Raw genomic sequence first — 23064 nt, forward strand, 5'->3', positions numbered from 1 at the left:
TCTCCTATGAAGCCAAAAAGGCAACGGATGGGATTCAAACCCACACATGCAGAGCACAACGGATTTCAGTTCCATCACATTCTTCTCTTGGCCACACCAAGAACAGCTTTTCATGTTTCCCAAACAGTCCATGCTGGACAGGAGGTCTAGACATGTGGAGCAGCAGATGACTCATAGTCCCTTCTCAGTAGTAAAAACACAAACAAGGGTGAAACTGGAACCCACTTTTCGGAGTCCAGTGTATTTCCAATCCCTTGCCTTCATTGCTCGTCTACATCATAACCACAGCCAGCCACGATATCAGGATCAAATTGAGTCCATTACCCGTGAAGGTATTTGTGTTTCCTAAAGGATTTTGGAGCACATAACAAAGCAGGACAGTGTATGGTCTGTGATAGATCAATTTGTGAAACACTTTCCCAGAACACGACAGATTTTAAGGAACAACATCCTGCTTTCTGACAGCAAGGAGCCCTAGAGGATTCTATTCCAGACCTGAGACACACCAGAGAAGTTCCAGGCACAAATAAGCTCTCTGAATAAGCTCTTTATCCCTCACCTGATGTTTCCCAGTTAGCAGCAAAGCAGCAAAATAAGTTTTTAAATATATGAAACACTTCACAAATTTGTGCGCCATCTAATATAAAAATATAATATAATATAATATAATATAATATAATATAATATAATAATTAATATAAGTCATGCTGGCCACATGACCCAGAAGTTGTACGCCGGCACCCTCGGCCAGTAAAGAGAGATGAGCGCCGCAACCCCAGTCGTCCGCAACTGGACCTAATGGTCAGGGGTCCCTTTACCTTTAATATAAGAAACAAGGCTCCTTGGAAGAGTTTAAATAAGCAAGTACCCAAATATTTTCCCCTTTCAGTGAGAAGGAATGGGAAATAGAAACTGTGGAGGGAGACTGCCCCTGTCTCACACCAGGCTCTCGACTGCATCTCTTTTTCATCTGGGCCCTGCACTTGTAACTCCTTCCTCTGATGGATGATGAAGTGGGGCATGCACAGCACAGAGGAGTACAGTGCAGGACCACGGACAAGGCCTCCATGATGTGCCAGTCAAGTTCTCACCCGGGAATCTCTTATGTGAAACCAAAAGGTCGACAAGGATGGGATTCGAACCCATGCGTGCACAGCACAATGGATTTCGAGTCCATCGCCTTCACCTCTCGGCCACCTTGTCCACACTGGTGGCTTTTCACAACTCCCCAATAGGCCATGTTGGGCAGGGGCTTCCAGAAAGAAGGGGCAACAGACAATTAGTCCTTCCTCCTTGCCAGTAAAAACACAAGGTTGGGATTTGAACCAACTTGCTCAGAGCATAATGGATTTCTAGTCCTTGGCATTCACCTCACAGCCACCTCTGTCTGCCCAATGGCAGGACCTCTTTGCAGCAGTGAAGGGGTTCGGGAGCTGTCCCTTAGGAATCTGTTATATAAGACCAAAAGTCCGATTAGGGAGGGATTCGAACCCATGCGTGCAGAGCACAATGGATTTCTAGTCCATCACCTTTACCTCTCAGCCATCTCATCCACACCAGCAGCTTTTCATGAGTTTCAGATAGGATGTTTTGGGCCAGGACTTGCAGAAATGGGGAGCAGCAGATGACGAAGTGGTGCACAACTTTCTCTGTACTTGTGCAGGGACCATGCTCATTTTCTGTGTGTTCTTTCAGTTTTAGTGTCACTGAAGTCCACCCAAGAACAAGCCTTCTCGGGTAGGGCAATCACCAAAAGAAATTTCACCTTTTTATGAGGAAAGGGAACAACAACCACAGGCAACCTACACCCTGACCTCTCCCAAATCTCTCCCTCCCCTTCCCCACACATAACCAACAAAAATCTACTATGTGATGCCAAAAGACCGACAAGGGTGGGATTCGAACCCACACGTGCACAGCACAATGAATTTCAAGTCCATCGCCTTCACCTTTCGGCCACCTCATCCATGCTTTTCATGACTTCCAAACAGGCCATGCTGGACCAGGAGTCTCAGACATGCAGGCTATCAGCCCTCCCTCGTCAGCAGCAAAACACCATGAGGGTGGAATTTGAACCTATGCAATCAGAGAGAGCGCAAAGGATTTCTAGTTGATTGCCTTCACCACTTGGCCACCTTAGACAACTGGTGACAATAGCAGCAAGTCCTCTTACTCCTTTCTGGTCTTTCCTGGATGCTCTGCAGTTGTTTGTACATTTCATAAACAATGTTGGAACATTTGCTTCCTCCGTCACAAGACAGAAAGGTCATAAGGGGAAGAATCTTGGGGAAGTTTTTTTAAAAAAAATTCAGATTGTGGTAAATTCTAAAGATACGTCGACCCACTCTCGTCTGGCAGTGAGGAGCCCCAGGGTACTCGAATCCAATACAGCAGACCAGCACTTCATGACAGCAGCCATGAAAAAAGGTTTACAAGCTCCTATTTGCTCAGCAGGTTTGCCCAACCCTGCAGTGAGATTTCAAAGAATGGTTATATATGCACATGCGCATACATATATATGTACGTTTCATGGATTTCCTTGTGCAAGGCCATGTTAATCTCTGTATCATTCCAACTCCTGTATATTACCAAAGTGAGCACAGAAAGCAGCCCTCTAGGAAGGGCATAAATGGGAGGTTACTCAAGGGTATTTCATCTAAGAAAAAGAAAGTAGATAGCAACTATGGATAGGGCCCATCTCTAGGCTCCTATTAGACCCCTTCTTCCATTGCCTTTGTTTCATTTGGACCACATGCCAGTAATTCCTTCGATAGTATAACATTGGAATACAAGTTACAGCAAAGGATGATGGGGGAGAGGTGCACTGCACAGAGCAAAAGTGGAGGTGTCAGTGCTCCGATGGCTAAGTCCCCCCCCCATTCTATTCTATAGAGCCAAAAGACTGATGAGGGTGGGATTCAAACCCACGCGTGCAGAGCACAATGGATTTCAAGTCCATCGCCTTCACCTCTCGGCCACCTCATCGTGTGTTGTAATGAGACTTCAAAGAAATATGGATATTCTTTGTCATCCTTGCACAGGAACCACCCTAATATCGTATGCCCTGTACACCACAATAATCAGGGAGAGCACTGTTAGTGGTTTCCCTTGGGCCAGAAGCACAACTAATGTCAACAGGGAGTTGTGCCTTCAGTGTTGTGGGCCCAGGGGAGGAACAGACTTAGGGAACTGGGGAATTTCAGTCCCCATAACTGCCCCACTGCTTCTTGCCCCCCCCTCCAGCCTCTGATTCTGGACTGCTCTCTGCCACAGACTCTTCCTGCTCACTAAACCTTGTTACCTCTTCAGCTTCTGACATCTCCTCCTCTCAGTCTGCTCCCTCTGACCATTCATTATCATCTCACCACCAATCCCCAGGCTCTGAGCCTCTTCTTCCCCTGGGGATTCTCCAGCTGGTGCCTCCCAGCACTCTTCTGTGTCCAGCCAGTCCACGGCCCCTTGTTTCTTCTAATAAAGAGTTAACATCACTTATTCTGTGTGATTTACTGTTGACCAGCTCCTGTCATGGGGGTGGTGGATTTGCATGGCACAAAATTGTAGTGCATGAGGCTGGGGACTAGGCCTTTCTAATGGGCCAGCCATGTTCTTCCCCAGGACTCTGCTGTGTGAGGCCAAAAGGCCGATAAGGATGGGATTTGAACCCACACATACAGAACACAATCTATTTCTAGTCCATAGCCATCACCACTTGGCCACCTCACCTGTAATAGTGGCAGGGCTTGTCACTCTTATAGGGCTTTCATATTCCAGTCAGCACCTGCTTGTTCATTACCTGAAGGATGATAGTGTGGTTGTGTTCTGCATCACAATACTTGTGATAGGATAGGCCAAGTTGTGGAACATTTTCTCCCCCCAAAGTTTATGGAATTTCTAAAGGGTCACCTTTCCCTAGCAGCATGGAGCCCCAGGAGATACAAACTCCAGACCCCATGAGCCCCTAATAGGCAGCTTAGGCAGAAACCATGAAGCAGCTTTCTCAGCTCCCTTTCACCCAACAGCCTTGTCTCACGTGGCAAAACAGCTTCATGGAAAGATAAAATGTGTTGAAATGGATGCCGAAATGGCCCCTGCTGAAGGATGATACTTCACAAAGTTCAATATCATGCTTCGGCAGGGGCCATGCTGATCTTCTCTATTCCATTCCATTTTCATCCTTTTTGTCACTGAACTCCACACAACAACCAGCCCTCTTGGGAGAGTTTAAATGGGAAGCTACCCAAGGACATTTCACCTCACAATGAGGAGGAAAATGGGCAGCAACTATAGCCAAGACCCATTTCCCCAGGTTTCTTCCAGGCCCCTGCTATCTCCATCTATTTCATCTGGACCCCATGCCAGTAATTCCCCACCCCCACCTCGATAGATAGCAAGTTGAAACAAAGGATGATGGATGGAATTTGCATGGTGCAGAACTGTAGTGCAGAGCAAGGGGTAGGATCTGACTCCTCTGTACTGCACCAGCTATGTTCTCCAGGAATCTGCTATGGGAGGCCAAAAGGCCGACGAGGGTGGGATTTGAACCCACGCGTGCAGAGCACAATGGATTTCTAGTCCATCGCCTTCACCACTCGGCCACCTCGTCTGCTGAAGCCATAGGGCTTCTTACTGCTCCACAGCCTTACTTATCCACTCTGAGGTTTCTTGTTCATTTCCTAAAGGATGTCAGAGTGCTAGGTCACAAAAAAGGAGGAAGGATTCAAATGACCTATTGGAAAGCTCCAAACAAGTGGTTACCCAAACATATTTCACCCTGCAGTTAGGAGGAAAGCAATCACAGCGATTGAGCGATGGACCCACACTGGGCAGCAACCCCCCCTTTCTTTGTCTTTGTTTCATCTGGGTCTCATGCTGGCAACTTCTCCCTCTGATTGTGTAGCACTGGAATGCAAATCTCATGAAAGGATGGTTCCATTTTGGAATTTAATCTTAATATTTTGTCACTGCTATAGCTTTGTTGTTTTTTAAAGTAATCATTATTTCCAACCTTTAGCGAAAGGTAGACAAGAAATCAATGAACAAAGTTGAAACAAGGACTTTATTTATATCACTTCTGGGTAGGGTTGCTTGATCTGAAACCTAGAAATCTGGGAAATGCAAATACACATCCTTTTCAAATATTCCTAATTGTATCGGTCATATGTTTTTCCTGTTGTGTACACCTACGAAGGTGTTTTGAGGAAGTGGATTCTCTTTTTGAAGGGAGCACATGTGCTATAAATTTAAGCTGGTGGGCCAAGAAGAAATAAAGGAAGAGGCAGTGGAGTCAGGGAAGGCCTTGTAGGGCTTGTCTCCCATCCCTACACTGGAACAGGGAGGAGGAGACAAGCACACCTCCATTATGTGCACTGTTTGGGCCCCAACAGCTGAAAGTTCTACAGCAAATGCAAGCCTAACAGCAGCCATTTTTCAGTTCGGCCCCCTCCCCTCGTTCACATGCACACACTATGTTTTCAGAATGGATGCATTCACCTCAGTTTCTTGCAAGCAGTACGTGAGCCATGCCTATTGCTCATACAATCTAAAAACCTCCACACACTCTGGCTACAACCAATACAAATGCAATGATATTATCCCCCTGTGCAGGCATTGCTCTTGCAACTATACAGATAGTGTTTGCTCTGCTGGCATTGCAAACATGCTTTCCTGCAGTGCAGGCAGGGCTTGGGCCAGGATGTAGCACAGTGTGTACTGCAGGTGATATTATATATACAGACCTAAGCCCAAAATCAGTGCAAGTGCAACCATGCTTGTAACTGACCGCCTCTCGTTTTTCCTTCCAACATTGTCCTCTAATAATTACCTCAGCTCTGCTACAGCTGAACTTTATGAAAAGTCTCATCTTTTTAAATGCATCACAGGCTAACACTAAACATGAGCTAACATGTTTTTGACCTTGCTATGCTCATTTTTAAATATTTACTATCCATTTAAGTTATTATTACATTAGTATCCCACCTTTCCTCCAAGGAGCTCAAGGTTGTGTAAATGGTTCTCCCTCTTCCCATTTTATCCTTACAAATTAGGTAAAGGTAAAGGGACCCCTGACCATTAGGTCCAGTCGTGACTGACTGGGGTTGCAGCGCTCATCTTGCTTTATTGGCCGAGGGAGCCGGCGTACAGCTTCCGGGTCATGTGGCCAGCATGACGAAGCCACTTCTGGTGAACCAGAGCAGTGCACGGAAACACCGTTTACCTTCCCGCCAGAGCGGTACCTATTTATCTACTTGCACTTTGATGTGCTTTTGAACTGCTAGGTTGGTAGGAGCAGGGACCGAGCAACAGAAGCTCACCCCGTCATGGGGATTCGAACCACCGACCTTCTGATCAGCAAGCCCTAGGCTCTGTGGTTTAACCCACATCGCCACCCGCTTCCCTACAAATTAGGTAGTTTCTCATTAAATTGCAAACAAAATTGAATTCTCCCTCACCCCTATTTGGGGCTTCAAAAATCATCTGGTTGCCCTAAAACCTGGAGATGTACAGATTTCTCGATTTCGAAACACAGAATGCTTCCCTGCTAACCCAGTGTTTCCATGATTCTTTACAGTTACAAGTTATCAGAATCAACCCTACTTGAAGCTATTGAAATAATCTTGGGGTTTTGAAGTTGGAAGAGGGATAATTCTTGTGCAAATATTGGCAAGGCACTTCACTTTTGCTTCCCGAGGATTTCCTCTTCACTAAATCAAATTTGCTTCCTACCAGCTCAACACTTTGTTAACAAACACATAAACTCACCCCAACTATTTCTCCAGTTATCCCTGGTGCCTGAACCTCCTCATTTTCTCTGTTTGTGTCTATTTAGGTCTCCCTACTTCCACGACTCCTCTCTGACTACAAGAGCCAACATGCAGAGCATAGCCTCTTCCTCCATTTTATTAACTTTCTTGTGTAACTGCAATTCCCAGGTGTTTCCGGTGTTTCCGAAGGCTCACAAAGCACCCTGGGGATTGTAGTTCCAGAGCCCGGGAGTGCACCTTTAACAGTAGTTGAAAAGACTACCATTCCCAACTCCACTGCCTCCAAATCCTCAAACCAGAAACATTTCATTGTTTCATTTTTGAGTTGTATGATCTTCTGCTAACATCCCTGCTTTTAGCTTCCCAATGGATCAGCCCATATAATAGAGAGCTTCTGGCAACCCTACGGCCAACTTAGATGAGCAGGATACAAATCATTTTTCATCTTCTATTTTCTGTTTGTCTTTCACTCCAGCGGCCACAACAGCAAAAAACAACTCTGGGAAGAACGTGCGAATGTAAACAGCTGCCTTTGCAATGGGATTTGCCATGAACACTTCTTGCTTCTTCCTGCTCACTGTCCGGAGAATTTCATCCGCTACCTCCACAGGGTGGACACCATTGGCCAGTTTTCTGAAAAAGACTGAAAGAGGGAAACAATGTTTCTCTGCAAGTGGCAAGATGAGACACACTGACCCTGCTCTGAAATTATTTACCTATTATTTCAGATCAGGGCCAGCACATCCCGTAAGCATCTGGTAGGTGGGCTCAGAAATGATTTCCTAGATGCAGACCACAAACCATCTCATACCACTGTCACATCAGAGTTAGAGGATACAGAATGCTTAAACCAGTTCAAGACTCCTACTGGAATAACACTCCTCCTCCTCAATCTCTGGCTGTTCCTAGAAAGCCAGCATTTAAAAAATGTTGACAGCAAGAAGATGCATGCCTCAGTCCCCTTTGTTGAAATGTTGATATATATGTATTCCCCTAAATTTGTCTAAACTCCCTCCATGCCCCATTTCACCCACTACTAGTATGCAATTCATATTGCATCTCATTTCAGGTTCCCACCACACTGGCCTGCTCCACTCTTCTCTTCTTCCACCACTCCCCCATCCCCACCCCAGCTTTGGTTAATCTTACATTTCCACACGGAGGCTTCCAAGTTGCTAGCCTGTGGTTGAACATGGGATGCACGTATGAAACTTGGAGTCACGGTACTGACACAAACACCAAATTCCTGCAGTTCTGCCCTCAGACAATCAAAGAAGCCCAGAGCAGCATGCTTGGAAGCAGCATCTAGGAGGGGGGGAAAGAGATGACCTCATATGCTAAACAAATAAACCCTTCTCCCCACAGTATATTATCCTCTCAGTTCTAATATACAGAAATTTGGGTTCCTAGAAACCCAATTCCTGATCATTTTAGCACCAAACAATAGCACAGATCCAGTTTCACAGTGAGCCTTTTATTTTAAATGTTGGCTTTTCAACTCTTCCAGAAACCCAAAGAAGAAGCAAATTGTGTTGACTGAAAGGAGAGGTTTTGCTGAAATACTCAGAGTTGTCACTGGGCTTATGGGTGGGATCCTCACGTCAGTTTCTTACTTCTGAAAAATATGGAGAAATGGAATGGCACCTGACAGATTTGACACCTGCTTTTTCTCAATGGGTTAAAAACTCTTGGGGTTAGTGGTCAGCTGGAAGCCCGATAGTAACATATTTAACAGTCCATACAATAAGAATTGAAATCCCTGTTCATCAGTTAATTGAACTGATGTGTGGTCAGTGAACAATTTGCACAATGCTGGGCTGAGTGGAGAGCTTGAAACTTCTCTTAAAATTGCCCCTTTCTGTTCATCAGATCAATTATCTGATGAGCAAAGAGTGGGTGATTTGATTCTTCATCATGGTACTGGGCTGGACAGAGAGCTTGAAATATCTCTGTCTAGATGAGGATTAAAACTGTTCAGTCTCTGATGGTGTTCTGAACTTATTTCTCCCCCACGAACAGTGCTGCTGCCGCCACCAGAAAATTAGGTTGGGAACTGATGGGCCACTTGGAAAGGCTCAGCTTGCTGGATCAGGCCCGCAGGGCAGTGCTTCAGCACCGTTGCAACAAATGGTTATTTTCTCAATCTGTAAACTTACAGGCTCCACGAAAAGGCACTCCTACTTTCCCCTGGATGTTATTGACTAGCACAACTTGCCCAGTTCTTCTGGAGATCATGTTGGGAATAAGGGCTGCAAGGGTGAAAAGATGGCAGAAAATGAATGATTTTAGAGACATGCAGTTGCCAGTGCAGTGATCCTTATCTAAACACATCTCCAACATTTCTTTTCCTTGCCTGTGTAATAGTTAAGGCTATATGAATCAGTGAAAAACAAGTTCAAAGAACGCTATCCCAACACCATGAACAGTTCCTACTATTGGCAGCCAATATTGAAAGAGAAAATTCCTATTCCCAATCTCCTAAAAAAATAAACTCTTAAACTGCACAACTAAGGCGTAGCCACCTAGTTCCCATGCCCTACTGTGTGGGTAGCCAACATGGTGCCCGCCCAGTATTTTTGGACTCCAGATCCCATTAGCATTGGCTGAGTACAATGGGAACTGTAGTCAACATCATCATTCCACAAGTGAGCCCATATATGAAGAACTAGTAGTCACCAGCATCAAACTCAGATGTCATTGTGCTCTGCATCAGTTTCTGCTAGTTGAAGGTTGCCATGCAACCTTATTCATCTATTGGGATGATCATGTTAGCTGCAATTGTGTCTATACAGTGGGTAGCGGACTGTTGTAACTGTTAAGACAGCTTAGTATGAATGGGTACAGGAAATATTAAGCATTTCAGCGGGAGATAAATACATGTGCATGAATGGGATAATATGTGCTTACATTTGGTCAGATCATGTCCAAGAGTACTAGTGGGAGTCATTAGACATTAAGGTTATATTGCACTACAGATATCATTAGCTTCCCCCAGGGAATCTTGGAAATGGTAGTGTTGCAAAGAGGCTACAGCTCTCGAACAGATAATATTCCACAGAATCATCAAGTTCCTAGATTCTCTGAAGGCAGCACAAAACTGATGCAAGTTTGTAATGTGGAGATGCCATGAGTGTGATCAGCCTCTCCAAGAAGAGAAATGCTTCCAAAGTGTGCCCCACCTGCCCCACCTCTAAAGGGAGATACAAAGGTCGTAAGGGGGCACAGTTCCAAATACCTTTGGTGAGCGTTATAGGCCCAAAATAGTTGGCATCCATAACCTTTTTGTCAGTTTCCAGTGATATGTTCTGCACTGTTCCCTTCACCTTTGTGCTAGCATTGTTGATAAGTATATCCACACATCCATAGCAATCCAGGATTTCTTTAGCTACATCTTGGATGCAGTTTACATCAGACAGATCGAGTAGGACAAGCTTTGGTGTAAATGTCTGAAAAGAAGCAAAGGATTGTTACTTCCCTTTCTTGAAGGGCATTTTTAAAATATAGAAATATGGGACAACTTCCATAACTTCTATAAACTTCACAGATCGTTTAGGAAATCAGATAGCAGCATCCAGTTGGATATCCTTATACACAACAGAAGAACTATGAATATAATTAGTAGCAATTAATTCAAAGTGAAGCTTTATCCAGTTCAGAGGTTGTTGGTATTGCTACTGACTGATTGTCCAGTAGCCACTTTGTATATCCACCTGAGCTGATACCCAGAGATGATTGGGATTGCTTGTATGGTCAAAATGGGCCCATTTCAGAAGACAGTGGGGGAGAACATATGTACACTGTTATCATAGAAAACTTGTTTTCAGTTGCAATTTGATAGTCATACCAAACATTGCTTAACCCTCTGCTCCATAATGTATAGTACATCAACATGCTTCAACCACCAAGCATTCAACTGAAGCTAACCCTTTTCTAGTCACACCTTTGATCTCATGCATGCTTTCTGCTTATGTATGTCCTGGAAGGTAATAAGCTCTATTTAAATCTATTTGTTTACATATGGGTTTTATTTGGGGGACGGGGTAAGCTCCCTGCTACCTTCAGTGTGGTGGGTTTGCCTTGTTGACCGTAATACCTCTTCTTCTCATCTACAAGTCTTCAATGATTAGATTCTTAATGGGAATTACATGTGCCATCTCAAAGTGAGCTAGATCCCTCAACTTCCTGTTAGGTGTAGGCAGAGAACTTCCTGCTAGGTGTAGCCAATTTTGCTGCACAATTGCTTTTACAGAAGCTAATCCACCGCCTGAGATCATTGCTTCACCCTGGCCCTGCATAGTAGACAGCAAAGCCTAATTCAACAGTAGTGAGAAAAAGGTACAAGCTTATATCTTCTGTTTCTCTTGTTTCATAGGGGAAAATACTGCTGTCGTTACACAGTCCCTTACAGGATACTTACTGCTCTAGGATCAGCCACACTGTTTAAAGCATCATAGAGAGCTTCTAACTTGTCCAGGTGTTTACCACACAGAACTAGCCTTGCTCCACCTGTGTGAAATACTCGTGAGCATTCTGAAAGATAAACCAGTGAATAATGCAGGTTAGATGATGATGACGATGATGATGATGATGATTTTATTATTTATACCCTGGCCACCTGGCTGGGTTTCCCCAGCCACTCTGGGTGGCTTAATGCAGGCATATTCAAACTCAGCCCTCCAGATGTTTTGGGACTACAACTTCCATCATCCCTGACCACTGGTCCTATTAGCTAGGGATGATGGGAGTTGTAGTCCCAAAACATCTGGAGGGCTGAGTTTGCCTATGCCTGGCTTAAAGCATATATAAAGCATGTACCTGTATTCTTGTTAGTTTGAAATAAACAAGGGGGAGATGTTCTCTTAACACTGCAGCACATACATACACAAGGCATTGGTTATATTTTAAATAGTGGGTCTTCAGAGAGTTGAGAAATTGCACCATGTATATTGTCTGAAACCCATAAACTGTGCAAACAAATAAATGCACCCAAGTTTTCTTATAGAAACGAACTGGTCAGCCAGTGCAGTCTCACCAGTTGTGAAGTTGTTCTGAAGATGTAAGAACATTATGATGTTTCAGTTAGCAAACCCTCCACCTCCCACTGCAGTGGAAGCTGTTAATGTCAGACAGAAATGGACACGCTGGGTGCATGCTATGGAATAAACTGTCAGGTGAGAGAACTCACCTATGCACTGTCTTAAACAGGGATCGAGAAGCTGTGGACTTCCAGATAGAGCTGAGCCTCCCCCACTAACATGGCTAATGGTCAGAGATGATGGAAGTTAAGAGTCCAGACTCCAGCAACATCTTTGTGAACTTCCCCAAGTGCATCTGCCAAATGGTGCACATGAGCCCCTGATGATTTCTCAACTGACATATCCTGTTTCCACAGCCTGGCAGGCAGCAGAGCAACGAGCCGATCAGAGAGCCCCATGCAGCTGAAATAGATCACTTTCCAGCCCTCTGATACCTTCTTTTGCTATGAGCCCATCGGTTAACTGGACGGCTGCTGCGGTGGCTGCCTGCTCAAGGCTTGAGCGCCCCAAAGCCTGTAAGCAATTTCACTTCAAGAGAGCCTTCTGCATGCCTTCTTACTGGTCTTAAACCTTAAAGCTCAGCACTGGTGCATAACTTATGGATTATAGAAATAATCTATTTATACCGCCCTGCTGCCACCTGATAGTTACTGTATGTGCAATTAGATCTCACTGCAACAGCACAGCCACCCGGCTATAAATAGACCCATTTATTTCATCTAAGACTTAGTGTTTGTAGGAAAGTAGCTTTTCAACTAATTCTGGATCCACCTGACTGTCATTCTTCCTAGCCCACATTTCTCTAGCATTAGAATCATAGAATCATAGAGTTGGAATAGACCACAAGGGCCATCGAGTCCAACCCCCTGCCAAGCAGGAAACACCACCAGAGCACTCCTGACATATGGTTGTCAAGCCTCTGCTTAAAGACCTCCAAAGAAGGAGACTCCACCACACTCTTTATGATGAGAATGCTATACGGACATTGATTCTCTAAATAAATACAGTGCAGCTGCTTTTATTGCTAATTCATTTTGGTGTATATGAAGCCATCAACTAGGATTCCAGAAGTCGGCACCAAAAGCAAACCTAAGTTTTGCAAGGACAAAAGACCCAGTTTCTGTTGCAGAACCAATTAGGCACAAGGGGTGTGGTGGTTAATTTACCTATCAATACCTATAATTTGTTTATACACTTTTTTGCCCTGCTCCACACCACAAGGGTTAGTAGAATGCAAACAGTAACAAAATTAGCTATCTTACTTAGCTTTACTAAATTGGTTCAATTGCAACGTTTTGATTTCTGAAGAATTTTGAATTTGTTTCAGGTCAGGGTGCAGTTGAGGGGAAAGAATGCAAAGGCCACAGGGTACTCTGTTACTAAGACAACAGAAAATGTATCAGGCAGTTTAGGAAAGAATGTGGACACAGGTGGATCATAGAATAATAGAATCGTAGAATTGTAGAGCTGGAAGGTACCCTAAGAGTCATCTAGTCCAACGATACAGGAATCTCAGCTAAAGCATCCATGGTGGGAATGAACTGGGCCATTTGAAGGATTCCCTCCATTAATATCACCACTGAGAGGTTCCATTCTGTTCAAATACACATAGATTTTATGTCTCTCGCAGTGCTGAAGCCCTGACTCTTGTCCAATTGGTTTCTGAGCCAATTGCTCATTATTTTCTCAAGCTTTCATGGACAACCACAAGGTCTAGAAATTATGTTTCTTTTTAATGGCAGCTGGATTCTTTAAGATTCTGAATGTTCCTCAAGGTGCACGTGCCAGAGAACTGGATGGCACAATGCAATCACAGCAACCCAGATTTCTATTAACGTGTGTGTGTGTGTGTCACACAACAGGCTATAGTCATTTGCTGCACCTGCTTACCCTTGCCCACACCGGAGAGAGCATCAGTGATCACTACAACTTTGCTCCGCACGGCAGATTTTGACATCAGATGAGTAACTGTCCGATAAATATATACAATCCCGCTGATTCCAACCACCAGCAGTGGGAGAATTAGCACAGCTAGGACACCCATCTTCACCTGGCAGAAAGGAGAACAAATTTGGGCAATGGAGGAGATTGTCAATATCTTTTACAGCAAACATGACCAAAGGTCCCCCTCCATTAACAAAATGCAATCAAGCAGAACCTGTAGCATGTAAGGTGTTCCCAGCCATTATTTGAATTATATTATTATTTATTCAGCATCTATCAATGCACAGAGAGATTTACCAAAGTGTACACAAAGCAATTTTCTGCTTTTAAATAACTCCACACAAAGCAATTTTGAATTGCAAAATCAAACATAATATGACAAAACCCATTAAGAATTGTTTGGGGGGTTCATTTCTTTACTGACTGTTAGATATTATGGACAGATTTGTGGGCAGTGCTGTTCCACACCAATGTTTGCAACAGTCAATTCTATTTCCCTGATGCAAGAAGAAAAAGAAGAAGGGGGGAATGAATTGTGACATATTTCTTATTGAAAGGAAAAAGACTAAAGCAAAGCTTCTGAAGAAATAGTGCCGATTTAACATCCAACAGAAGTTCTGTAATAAAGACAATAACTTACTTGGAATTGCAAGCCGTCAACAAGTTGATAAGGTAGTATCTCCCACCAGCTGGTTTATACTTGAAGTTTAATTAAACTCATAGGCATTTTTGGAAAGGAAAAAGCCCTCCATCCGCCGAAGCCTTTTGCCTTGAGCAAAGGCAGCTATGTATAGAGCTCAGCTGCATGACAGAGTTTTAAAAAGTAAATATAGTATCCATGGCCCCAGCCACATACCTGACCTATTTAGTTTCACAGGGCTTCAAAGTCCTTCTACCGCCTGCAAGAGTGGACAAACTCAATGATAAAGAGACATTGCTCATTTCTTTATTTTTGTGGCAAAATGTAGGTAATAGCTCACTTTGCTCCAAAAAGGCTCTAGATATTACAAGACTGAATTAATCTGTTTCTGTTTTTCAATGTGCAACGACTTCTGCAGTCACTAAGAGAGCAACCCTTGCAGCTCTGCTCAGAAGTCTCAATAAGTTGAACATGATTCTCAGATAAGTGTAGATACAGGATTGCAGCCTTAGTGATGGAAATCCAGTCTAAATGGTCAATAGCATTTCTATGTGTGATAAGATTGTTTCTTTTAAAAATACTGGTATGATTTCAGTTACAATTTACCAGCTACTGTGCATGTGCTTTATTCTTATAAGCAGGGCTTTTTTCCCAGAATTTTTGGTGTGTGGGTGTGTGTGCTTTGAATGCACTTTAAAGTATGGTTCCAGATGTCCCCATTTCCCAGGGACAGTCCCCAGATTTACAAATCTGTCCCCGGACAAAATCCGTCCCTGGAATGTCCCCGGATTTTATTTAATGTCCCCAGATTTATATTTTAAGTGTTGTAGATTTATTAGTAGGGAATGAATGTTGCGTGATTGGTTCAACGGCACAAGACACATCATATGGGGACTTCTGGTGAGACAAAAAGGCAGGCGCCACGGCAGGGAGCAGCTCTTGAAGCCAGCCAGAGCCAACTGCACTACCAGGCTGGCTCCGGGCTGCTGAGACTGCCACTGCCGAGGGGGAACCGGGGATGCCCGGTGGATCAAATGGGGGAATTGATGACCCCCTCCTCCCCCAATCGAGCCAGGAGCGAGAGCACCTGGCAACCCGGCCGACTACCCAGCGGTGTTCCGGGGCCAGGAAAACCCTGGAGCTGATGCAGGGATAAGGAGGAGAGGAGAAGGAGAAGGAAGAGAGAGAAAGAGGAAGGAGAAAAAAGAGGTGACACTGCCACCGCCTCTGCCTCTGAGAAGGAGAGGTAGGAGAGCACCGGGAGGGCAAGGACACGTGGCCGAGCCCAGGCCTGACCTGAGCCTACTCCACGGCAGCTAGCACTCCAAGAGAGCCCAGAGGAAGGCCGCATGACAGAAGAGACTACAGCAGAGAAGATATTACTTCTTTCTTTTTTTTAAACTTTTTAAAATAACTTTTCCCCCCTCTATTTTTTTTTTTAAGTGTCCCCGGATTCTTTGAAAAAAATCTGGCAACCTTACTTTAAAGGTCTGGTGTGTGTGCAGCCTTAGAAGAATCTTTAAAATCAATGACACTTGAGCCTTTTGTATTGATAAGGATGAGCCAGATAAAGGGGAGGGGAGAGATTACTTGCCATTTCTGTTACTTCCATGCTTTGCTTCCAGGGACTGCGTAACACATTATATGTGAGACTGTCATTGAAGATCATTCAAAACCTTCAACTAATTCAGCAGTCAGGATGCTAAAAGGGAGTCACCACAACAAATGCATATCAACAGTCCTGAAACAGCTTTCAGTTTGTTCCTGGACTAGTTATATATGGTTGATGCCTGGAGGGAAGATCACCCAGAAAACCCATATGCACTGCCCAGAGTTCCATTACGGAAGAAAGACAGGATAGAAATTTACTACAATAAATTCTTAGAACTTCTTAGAACCTGCCCAAGGAACCTCACCTTCAGAGACTAGGATGGTAACAACTGAGGAAAGGGCTTTTTTCTGGGGTGGACACCATCCTTGTAACACCCTCCCCAGATATGCCTCTTTGGCACCTGCACTATTATCATCTAGGTTCCAGGTGAAAACTATTATTATGTTCATTAATGACAGCATGGTGCTGCGGCTTGTCTTGGTGTTTGGAGTGGCAGGGTTGGCAACTGATTCTACATGTTTGGCTCATTAAACTTTTCCCCATTTGTTGGTTACTTAATTGATTACTTAATTGATTTGCTTTAAATTGCTTATTTCCGTGGTTGCAAGTGGTCTGCAAGCAAACAGTCCCACCATTTGTGTGCATCAACATGAAAGGAGGAGTGGAACCCTTCCCCAGAAGTCATGCAGAATGATTCCATCAGGGAAACTGTCAGTTGCCAGCAGCAGCAGCAGTCTCTCTTTCCCACTATATACATCTCCAAGAAATGGGAAAAGCCCATAATAGTTCTGCACATGTTTCCATAAGCACCTGCACCACAGTCCCAAAGTCCGTATACACCAATCAGACTTTCCAGTTATTGAGTTCAAATCAGATGCAAATCCCTCTTTAGCTTTTGTTGCCTCCAGCAGGACAAAAATCAGAAGTTGTTTGTGTCTATGGCTCCCAAGAGATGTGTCAGCCCTTCCGTTCACTGGGCTTTGGGACCTCCTGCCTAGCACCTTAGCTTTTAACAGGCTCCGCCTGACATTGGGAGACTCCCTGCTCCATGGAAGCCTTTGCCACTCCATTCGCTTTTAATGCACGGCAGATTAAACTTCTTTGACAGGAAAATCATTTGGTTTCAGCAAGGAAGTGCACCCGCAAGGTGACAAAACGGCAGGTAACCAACAGTTATTTTTGTTTATGGAGGACACCCTTTGCTCTGTTAATGCTCCACCTTTCGTTCTGTATATACTGGTTATATTGGTAATATTTGAAAAATAAGGGATGCCAGGGAGTTGTGAGGGCTGTTCACATGTTATGCTGCACACAGGTACAAGGGGTTTGTGTACATGTACAGATGTTTGTGCAAATGATTGTACACATGGTGAATTTAAAAGTAAATGCATGGATTAAACCAGAGAAATGCAGAGCACAGACTGGGTGTACAGTTGCCCATATGTTGAGTTTACCAATGATCAATCATGTGCAGTGCTCCATTGCATCTATTAAATGGAAGGGAGATACTTTGAGGGGGGAAATGGAACCCTATTATTGAAATAGAAAGGATTATCATTTTCTAGCCTAAGCAGCACACATACTGTCACAGCAAAGCTTATCAGCAGAGTGGGGTGGGGGGATTAATTCAGTTCACATATAAAGACCAATCTATCAAACTCTCATTTTCCAAAGCAATATGAGAACCAAAAGACAGACTTCCTTCAAAGTTCACCCTTATCTGAATTATTGAAAGTAATTTTTAAAGTAATTTTTTAATGAAATTATTTTAAAATGTTGTCTTATTTTATTGTTGTTAGCCGCCCTGAGCCCGGCTTCAGCTGGGGAGGGCGGGATATAAATAAAAATTTATTAGTAGTAGTAGTATCATGCAATGCAGTTTTCCAAGCAAACAATGTTTACAAGAATGCATATATTAGGGGGAAATGTGCATAGAATGTATATATTAGTGAAAATGCTTGCAAAAAATGAGTACATTAGTAAAAACTGCATACAAAAAGGTTCTAATTAGGAAAAATTAGCAAAAAAGATTCTGAAGAATTTTCATTAGGATTACAAATAAATAAATCCAAAAATTGATGCAGAAATGTGAAGCACAACAAAATGAAAAACAAAGAACTAAAATGCTCAGATCCTTCTGTCCCTGCTAGTCAGACTGGACTGAACTGGACTGCCTGAGAGTTCCTTGTTCGAAATCAGGCATTCTCTGCTGCGATTAATAGCATCTCTGTTCATAGTTGGCTCAGCTCCATATGTGAATCTTCATCCCATATCTCTATATGTAATCTTCATCTCAGCTGCTCTGACTTTGAGATGAATGTGGGGCATCTGCTTGTATAGCAATGTCCATATTAGAGCACCCACAGAACTTTGGATCACATATATTCGCTTACCAAGGCTACTCAATAGATCCACAAATGAGATGGATTGGGACCTCAACAATCCTCATTTCAATGCATCTAAAAAGAAATTATTCTGGCCACAACTATACCACTGTTTCACATACACACAGATAGGGGCTAAAGCGGTACTGGTTATGGGTCAAAAATTCCTTTTTTCATGGGAATTCAGTCAACTGTTTCCCCTCCTCTTAAAAATGAGGAGTAGGCAATTTGGATCAGGGCTACATGACAGGGGATGGGGAGTCTAAGCTTCTCCTCCTCCACCATTAAATCCCTGTCTCAAATCACCCCCTAAAGTAGCTTTAATAAACCACAGAAGGAAGAAATGTACAGGCATAATTTTAGTTGCTCAGTCCCTGCTCCTGCCAACCTAGCAGTTCGAAAGCACGCCAGTGCAAGTAGATAAATAGGTACCACTCCGGCGGGAAGGTAAATGGCTTTTCCGTGCGCTGCTCTGGTTTGCCAGAAGCGGCTTAGTCATGCTGGCCACACGACCCGGAAGCTGTACGCCAGCTCCCTCGGCCAATAAAGCAAGATGAGCACCACAACCCCAGAGTCGGCCACAACTGGACCTAATGGTCCCTTTACCTTTATGGGGACTAATGCAACAAACTCCAATGTGGTCATAGAATTGAAGTCATCAAGACCTCTCTCACATATGTACATACTGCATTTAATTAAGGTCATGCAGAAATCAGAATATACTGTGCACCCTCCCCCCAATGACCATTAGTGCAACAAACTGTCCTACAAACAGTGCAGCTGCAGGTACTTGCATGCCCTTGGATGAAAATTTTAAATCACCAATATTTGGTTTTGCAATACATTGCAGTACATTGACACACCTTTAGATGTCTCTCCATGTACATTCTTCTGTGCCAAACTGTCAGCTAAGCTTCGGTTCTGGAAGGGGTTGTTTTGCCTGCCTGCAGCTGTTTCCTTAAGTAAACAACCTTGTTACTCAGGTAGTGACAGAAATCAATAAGCCACAAGCAGTCCAGTCCACAGACTTCTCTGCTACAGGATGACCATGCAGAAAGGTAGCATACCCAAGGCAGAGGGAGATGCCTTATGGTTGCAAAGCTGTGAAGAGTATTCCTTCTGTGGAGCAATAGGAGTGACATTCCCCTAACAGCTACCATTGTGCCATTCCTTACCCTGTTGGGCTAGTTTGAAAATTTTAGGAAGTTCATGGTGATGAAGTGCCCCCAGATGTGGAGAAAGGTTGGTTCACTACTTTTCCCCAATGGTAGCATTTGCCCTCAGTCAGTGCAATAAGGAGATTTACCATAAAAGAATTGTAAGCAACTACTGTTCTAGTCAATCACACTCCAAGAGGAAGGAAGTGTTCTTAATGGGTGAAATTGCTGGGAAAGCCTTGGGCTGATTTTATTTAAATATAATATGCACCCATCCTCTCATGTACTTAAAATCTACATGGTAACTTGTGGGGTATGGAGTGTTAGAGGAGGGGTAGTACCTTTGGTGGGGGACACGTCTTGTTGCTTCTGGGGTAGTTTGTCCACCTTTGGTCCCTACCCTGAACTCAGCTCTCACCTGTGGCTCCTAGAAGCTGTCAGTATGCAGCAGTGGCCACACCCTGGAAACAGCGTCGACTGGCTGGCTAAACCAGGTGAGGGTAGCCGATGGGCCTCAAACCCTCGGTGAATTAGGGACTTCTCCTGCATGCAAAGACAGGCTCCAGTGGATTGAACAGACAAGACCAATAGTGGGTCCAATGGTCAAGGCGGCCAAATTATTTTATGATGAAGGCAGACAATAGCACAAAGACTAAAGAGAGGGCCATTATGACCGAGTGCTCAAGTACCTGAGTGGATGTGTAATCATTCCCATCTTTGGACATGATATGCACAATAGGCTGGGGAAAGTGATGCTGAGATGGACTGGGACTCTACATAGGGGAGTGGAACATTAACCTTTTGCTCCTGCCTTGTGTGTGATGTCCTGCTACAAACGTAGTGCCTGCTTTTCACAATGGGAGAGTTATATGTATGATCACATCAAAATTGTTTCTGTGCTCATCTGTATTGGTAAATCACCAAATAATAACTATCATAGCTATGGTCTAGAGCTTGAAAATTCATTTTTAAAGGGAACATGTTCTAGCTCAAGTTCAACTTGTCCAAAAGGCACATTCATCCATTTACAAAACGAGCCAGTTAGCTTCACATTCAGTTCACAGTTCAGTGGGAGTTCATCCAAATGTCTCTCAGCAAATTTCTTTCAGCATTCAGACTGTTGCAAGCTGCTGTGCTGAAGTATAGAATATACTTAAGAAGAATACAGCAGAATGCACATGTAGCAGATTGTAACAACAACAACATGAATTGTTTATTGTCCCCCAACAATTATAATATTTAAGCTTACAGGACCAACTTCAGAAACAAGACCAGGCAATTAAGAAATCTGAAATCCAAGGGGAATTTGAACGTAAAAGCATTTCAGAAGCATCCCTAGCTTTTTATTGCCCATGTGAAGATGTTTCCCTATTTAATTAAAATGCATCTTTATTTGGATGATTGCCATTTCCAAAAATAACCAGATAATGTATTCAATAATATACAGATGGCCCTCTAAAGTTATTGAGAGCAATACTGTCAGAGTGAAATGAGATTTAATTGTACAAAACTACAGTTGCCTTTGTGAGCATTGATATCGCCAGCCTCTTGTCATTTCCATTCACCTGCCCTCCCTCCCTTAGTGCTACAGGTGCCGCCTGGCTGGCATGTTGGATGGAGCAGTGGAACCAGAGCTCGGTGGCTGAGTTTATCCTCCTGGGCCTTGCAGAGGGGGTGCAGGCAGAAACTGCGCTTTTCGTTCTCTTCTTGGCCACTTACCTGGTGACCCTGGTGGGGAACTGCATGATGGTCATGCTGATCGCAGCTGAGCCTCGCCTGCACACCCCCATGTACTTCTTCCTTCTCCATTTGTCTCTGCTGGACCTGTGCTACTCTTCAGTCACCGTCCCACAGATGTTGGCCCACCTCCTCTCCAGGCAGAAGACCATGCCCTTCACCCGATGCGCCTTTCAGATGTACATCTTCCTGGTTTTCGGCATGGCAGAGTGTGTGCTGTTGGGCATCATGGCCTATGACCGCTACGTGGCCATCTGCCACCCATTGCACTACACCTCCATCATGAGCTGGCAATTCTGCAGCTGGACAGCGGGGGCTGCCTGGGCTAGCGGCTTCATCAACTCCCTGATAGTCAATGCCTTCGCTCTGCGTCTGCCTTACCGCGGCCAAAACCGTATCAACCAGTTCTTCTGTGAGGTGCCTGCTGTCATCAAGTTGGCGTCCGCCGACTACACAGAGGCAGAGGTGGTTGTGTTTGTCTTTGGCTCCCTCCTGCTCCTCCTGCCCTTCGTCCTCATCGCTGCCTCTTATGCCCGCATTGGGGTGGCCATTTTGCGGATACGTTCTGCTGAGGGTCGGCGCAGGGCTGCCTCAACCTGCGCCTCGCATCTTGTGGTGGTGAGCCTTTTCTATGGCACAGCTCTCTTTGCTTACATGAGGCCCAGTTCTGTCAGCTCAGCCACAGGCCAGGATAAGGCAGTGTCTGTTTTCTACACTGTGGTAACCCCCATGATGAATCCTCTCATCTACAGCCTTCGAAACAAGGAGGTGAAGGGTGCTTTGAAAAAACTATTGAGTAGGAAAATATTCTCACCCACAACATGACTCTCACTACAGGTTTCCATTTTCATGCCTCTCTTGCACCCACAAACACAAACTCTACTCTGAGTCAAAAGCCAAAGCCACTCTAGCAGTATCCTCTTATATAGCTTTAACATTTTATTGATAGGTTAGAGGAACTTGGGAAGTCTTCTTCAGATCTTTTCTGCTTAGGCTTTTACTAAAAGTGGGCTTAGAGTACTTTTGCTTGAGGAACGGCCCTGTTCTGTGTATGTCTATGAAAGTTTACTAGTTGCTCCCTGAAGTTTACTAGTTGCTCCCTGAAGTTTACTAGTTGCTCCCTGAAGTTTACTAGTTTACTAGTTTACTAGTTGCTCCCTGTCTCTCAGCACCAGACCCTACTGATACGGGCTTTCTGTGCCATACCTCTTGCAAAACATCTGGCCAAGAAGGTCATGAGGAAAGAAGAAAGAGAATGAATAGTCAGAAATAAAGGGTGAGTCTCTAGTGCAGGCTTCTACATTTTTTGCTTGCTGGAATTGTGTCTGAATGGGTTATCACCTCCCGGGAGAGTGTGACCAAATGGCTAGTTTTGAAGAGGCAGAGGTGGGTTGGAATTATCTTGACAACAGTGTGGAGATATTCATCCTCTCAGTAGTTCCAATGTTGGTAGAGGTGTACTCGACTACACAATGACTGAAGGCCAAGCTTTCTAGAGGCCAAGCTGGAGGGGCAGAAACCAGGTGACCATCATTTTTGGTTACCAAAGCCAGCCAAAAACTATAGATCACTGCACTTGAAACGATTTAAGCAAGTCATTTCAAGTTGCAATATTCTTCTCTAGGACAGGCAAGGATAAAACAAATATGCAACCCCATTGTTTAGCACATCACACGTCCCCTAAGTCTAAAAATGCACAAACTCTTTCAAAACCGACATGACATTAAAATGTGCTTGGAGATAAGCACAACATATTTTATTATGTTTGTGACAGAATTGGTGTTTTCAATGGG

At 44.1% G+C, this 23064-nt stretch overlaps 2 protein-coding genes across 2 annotated transcripts; one reads left to right on the plus strand and one right to left on the minus strand.

Annotated features, from left to right (window-relative positions):
* Positions 1–5038: 5038 nt before the first annotated feature.
* Positions 5039–14561, minus strand: DHRS7C (dehydrogenase/reductase 7C). The gene is made up of 7 exons (XM_083487692.1): positions 14382–14561; positions 13688–13847; positions 11179–11291; positions 9997–10207; positions 8918–9010; positions 7911–8066; positions 5039–7404 (listed from the first exon to the last, which is right to left on the minus strand). The coding sequence occupies exons 2-7, from the start codon at positions 13839–13841 to the stop codon at positions 7196–7198; spliced, it is 936 nt and encodes a 311-aa protein (XP_083343818.1). The 5' UTR covers positions 13842–13847; positions 14382–14561; the 3' UTR covers positions 5039–7195.
* Positions 14562–20764: 6203 nt separating this feature from the next.
* Positions 20765–22325, plus strand: LOC310700874 (olfactory receptor 2D2-like). Its single transcript, XM_083490824.1, has one exon. It carries the CDS (start codon positions 21149–21151, stop codon positions 22094–22096), a length of 948 nt encoding a protein of 315 aa, XP_083346950.1. The 5' UTR covers positions 20765–21148; the 3' UTR covers positions 22097–22325.
* The last annotated feature ends 739 nt before the right edge of the window (positions 22326–23064 follow it).

This window comes from Podarcis liolepis (genome assembly GCF_965112155.1).
Source record: "Podarcis liolepis genome assembly, chromosome: 2".
Classification (NCBI taxonomy): Eukaryota; Metazoa; Chordata; class Lepidosauria; order Squamata; family Lacertidae; genus Podarcis; species Podarcis liolepis.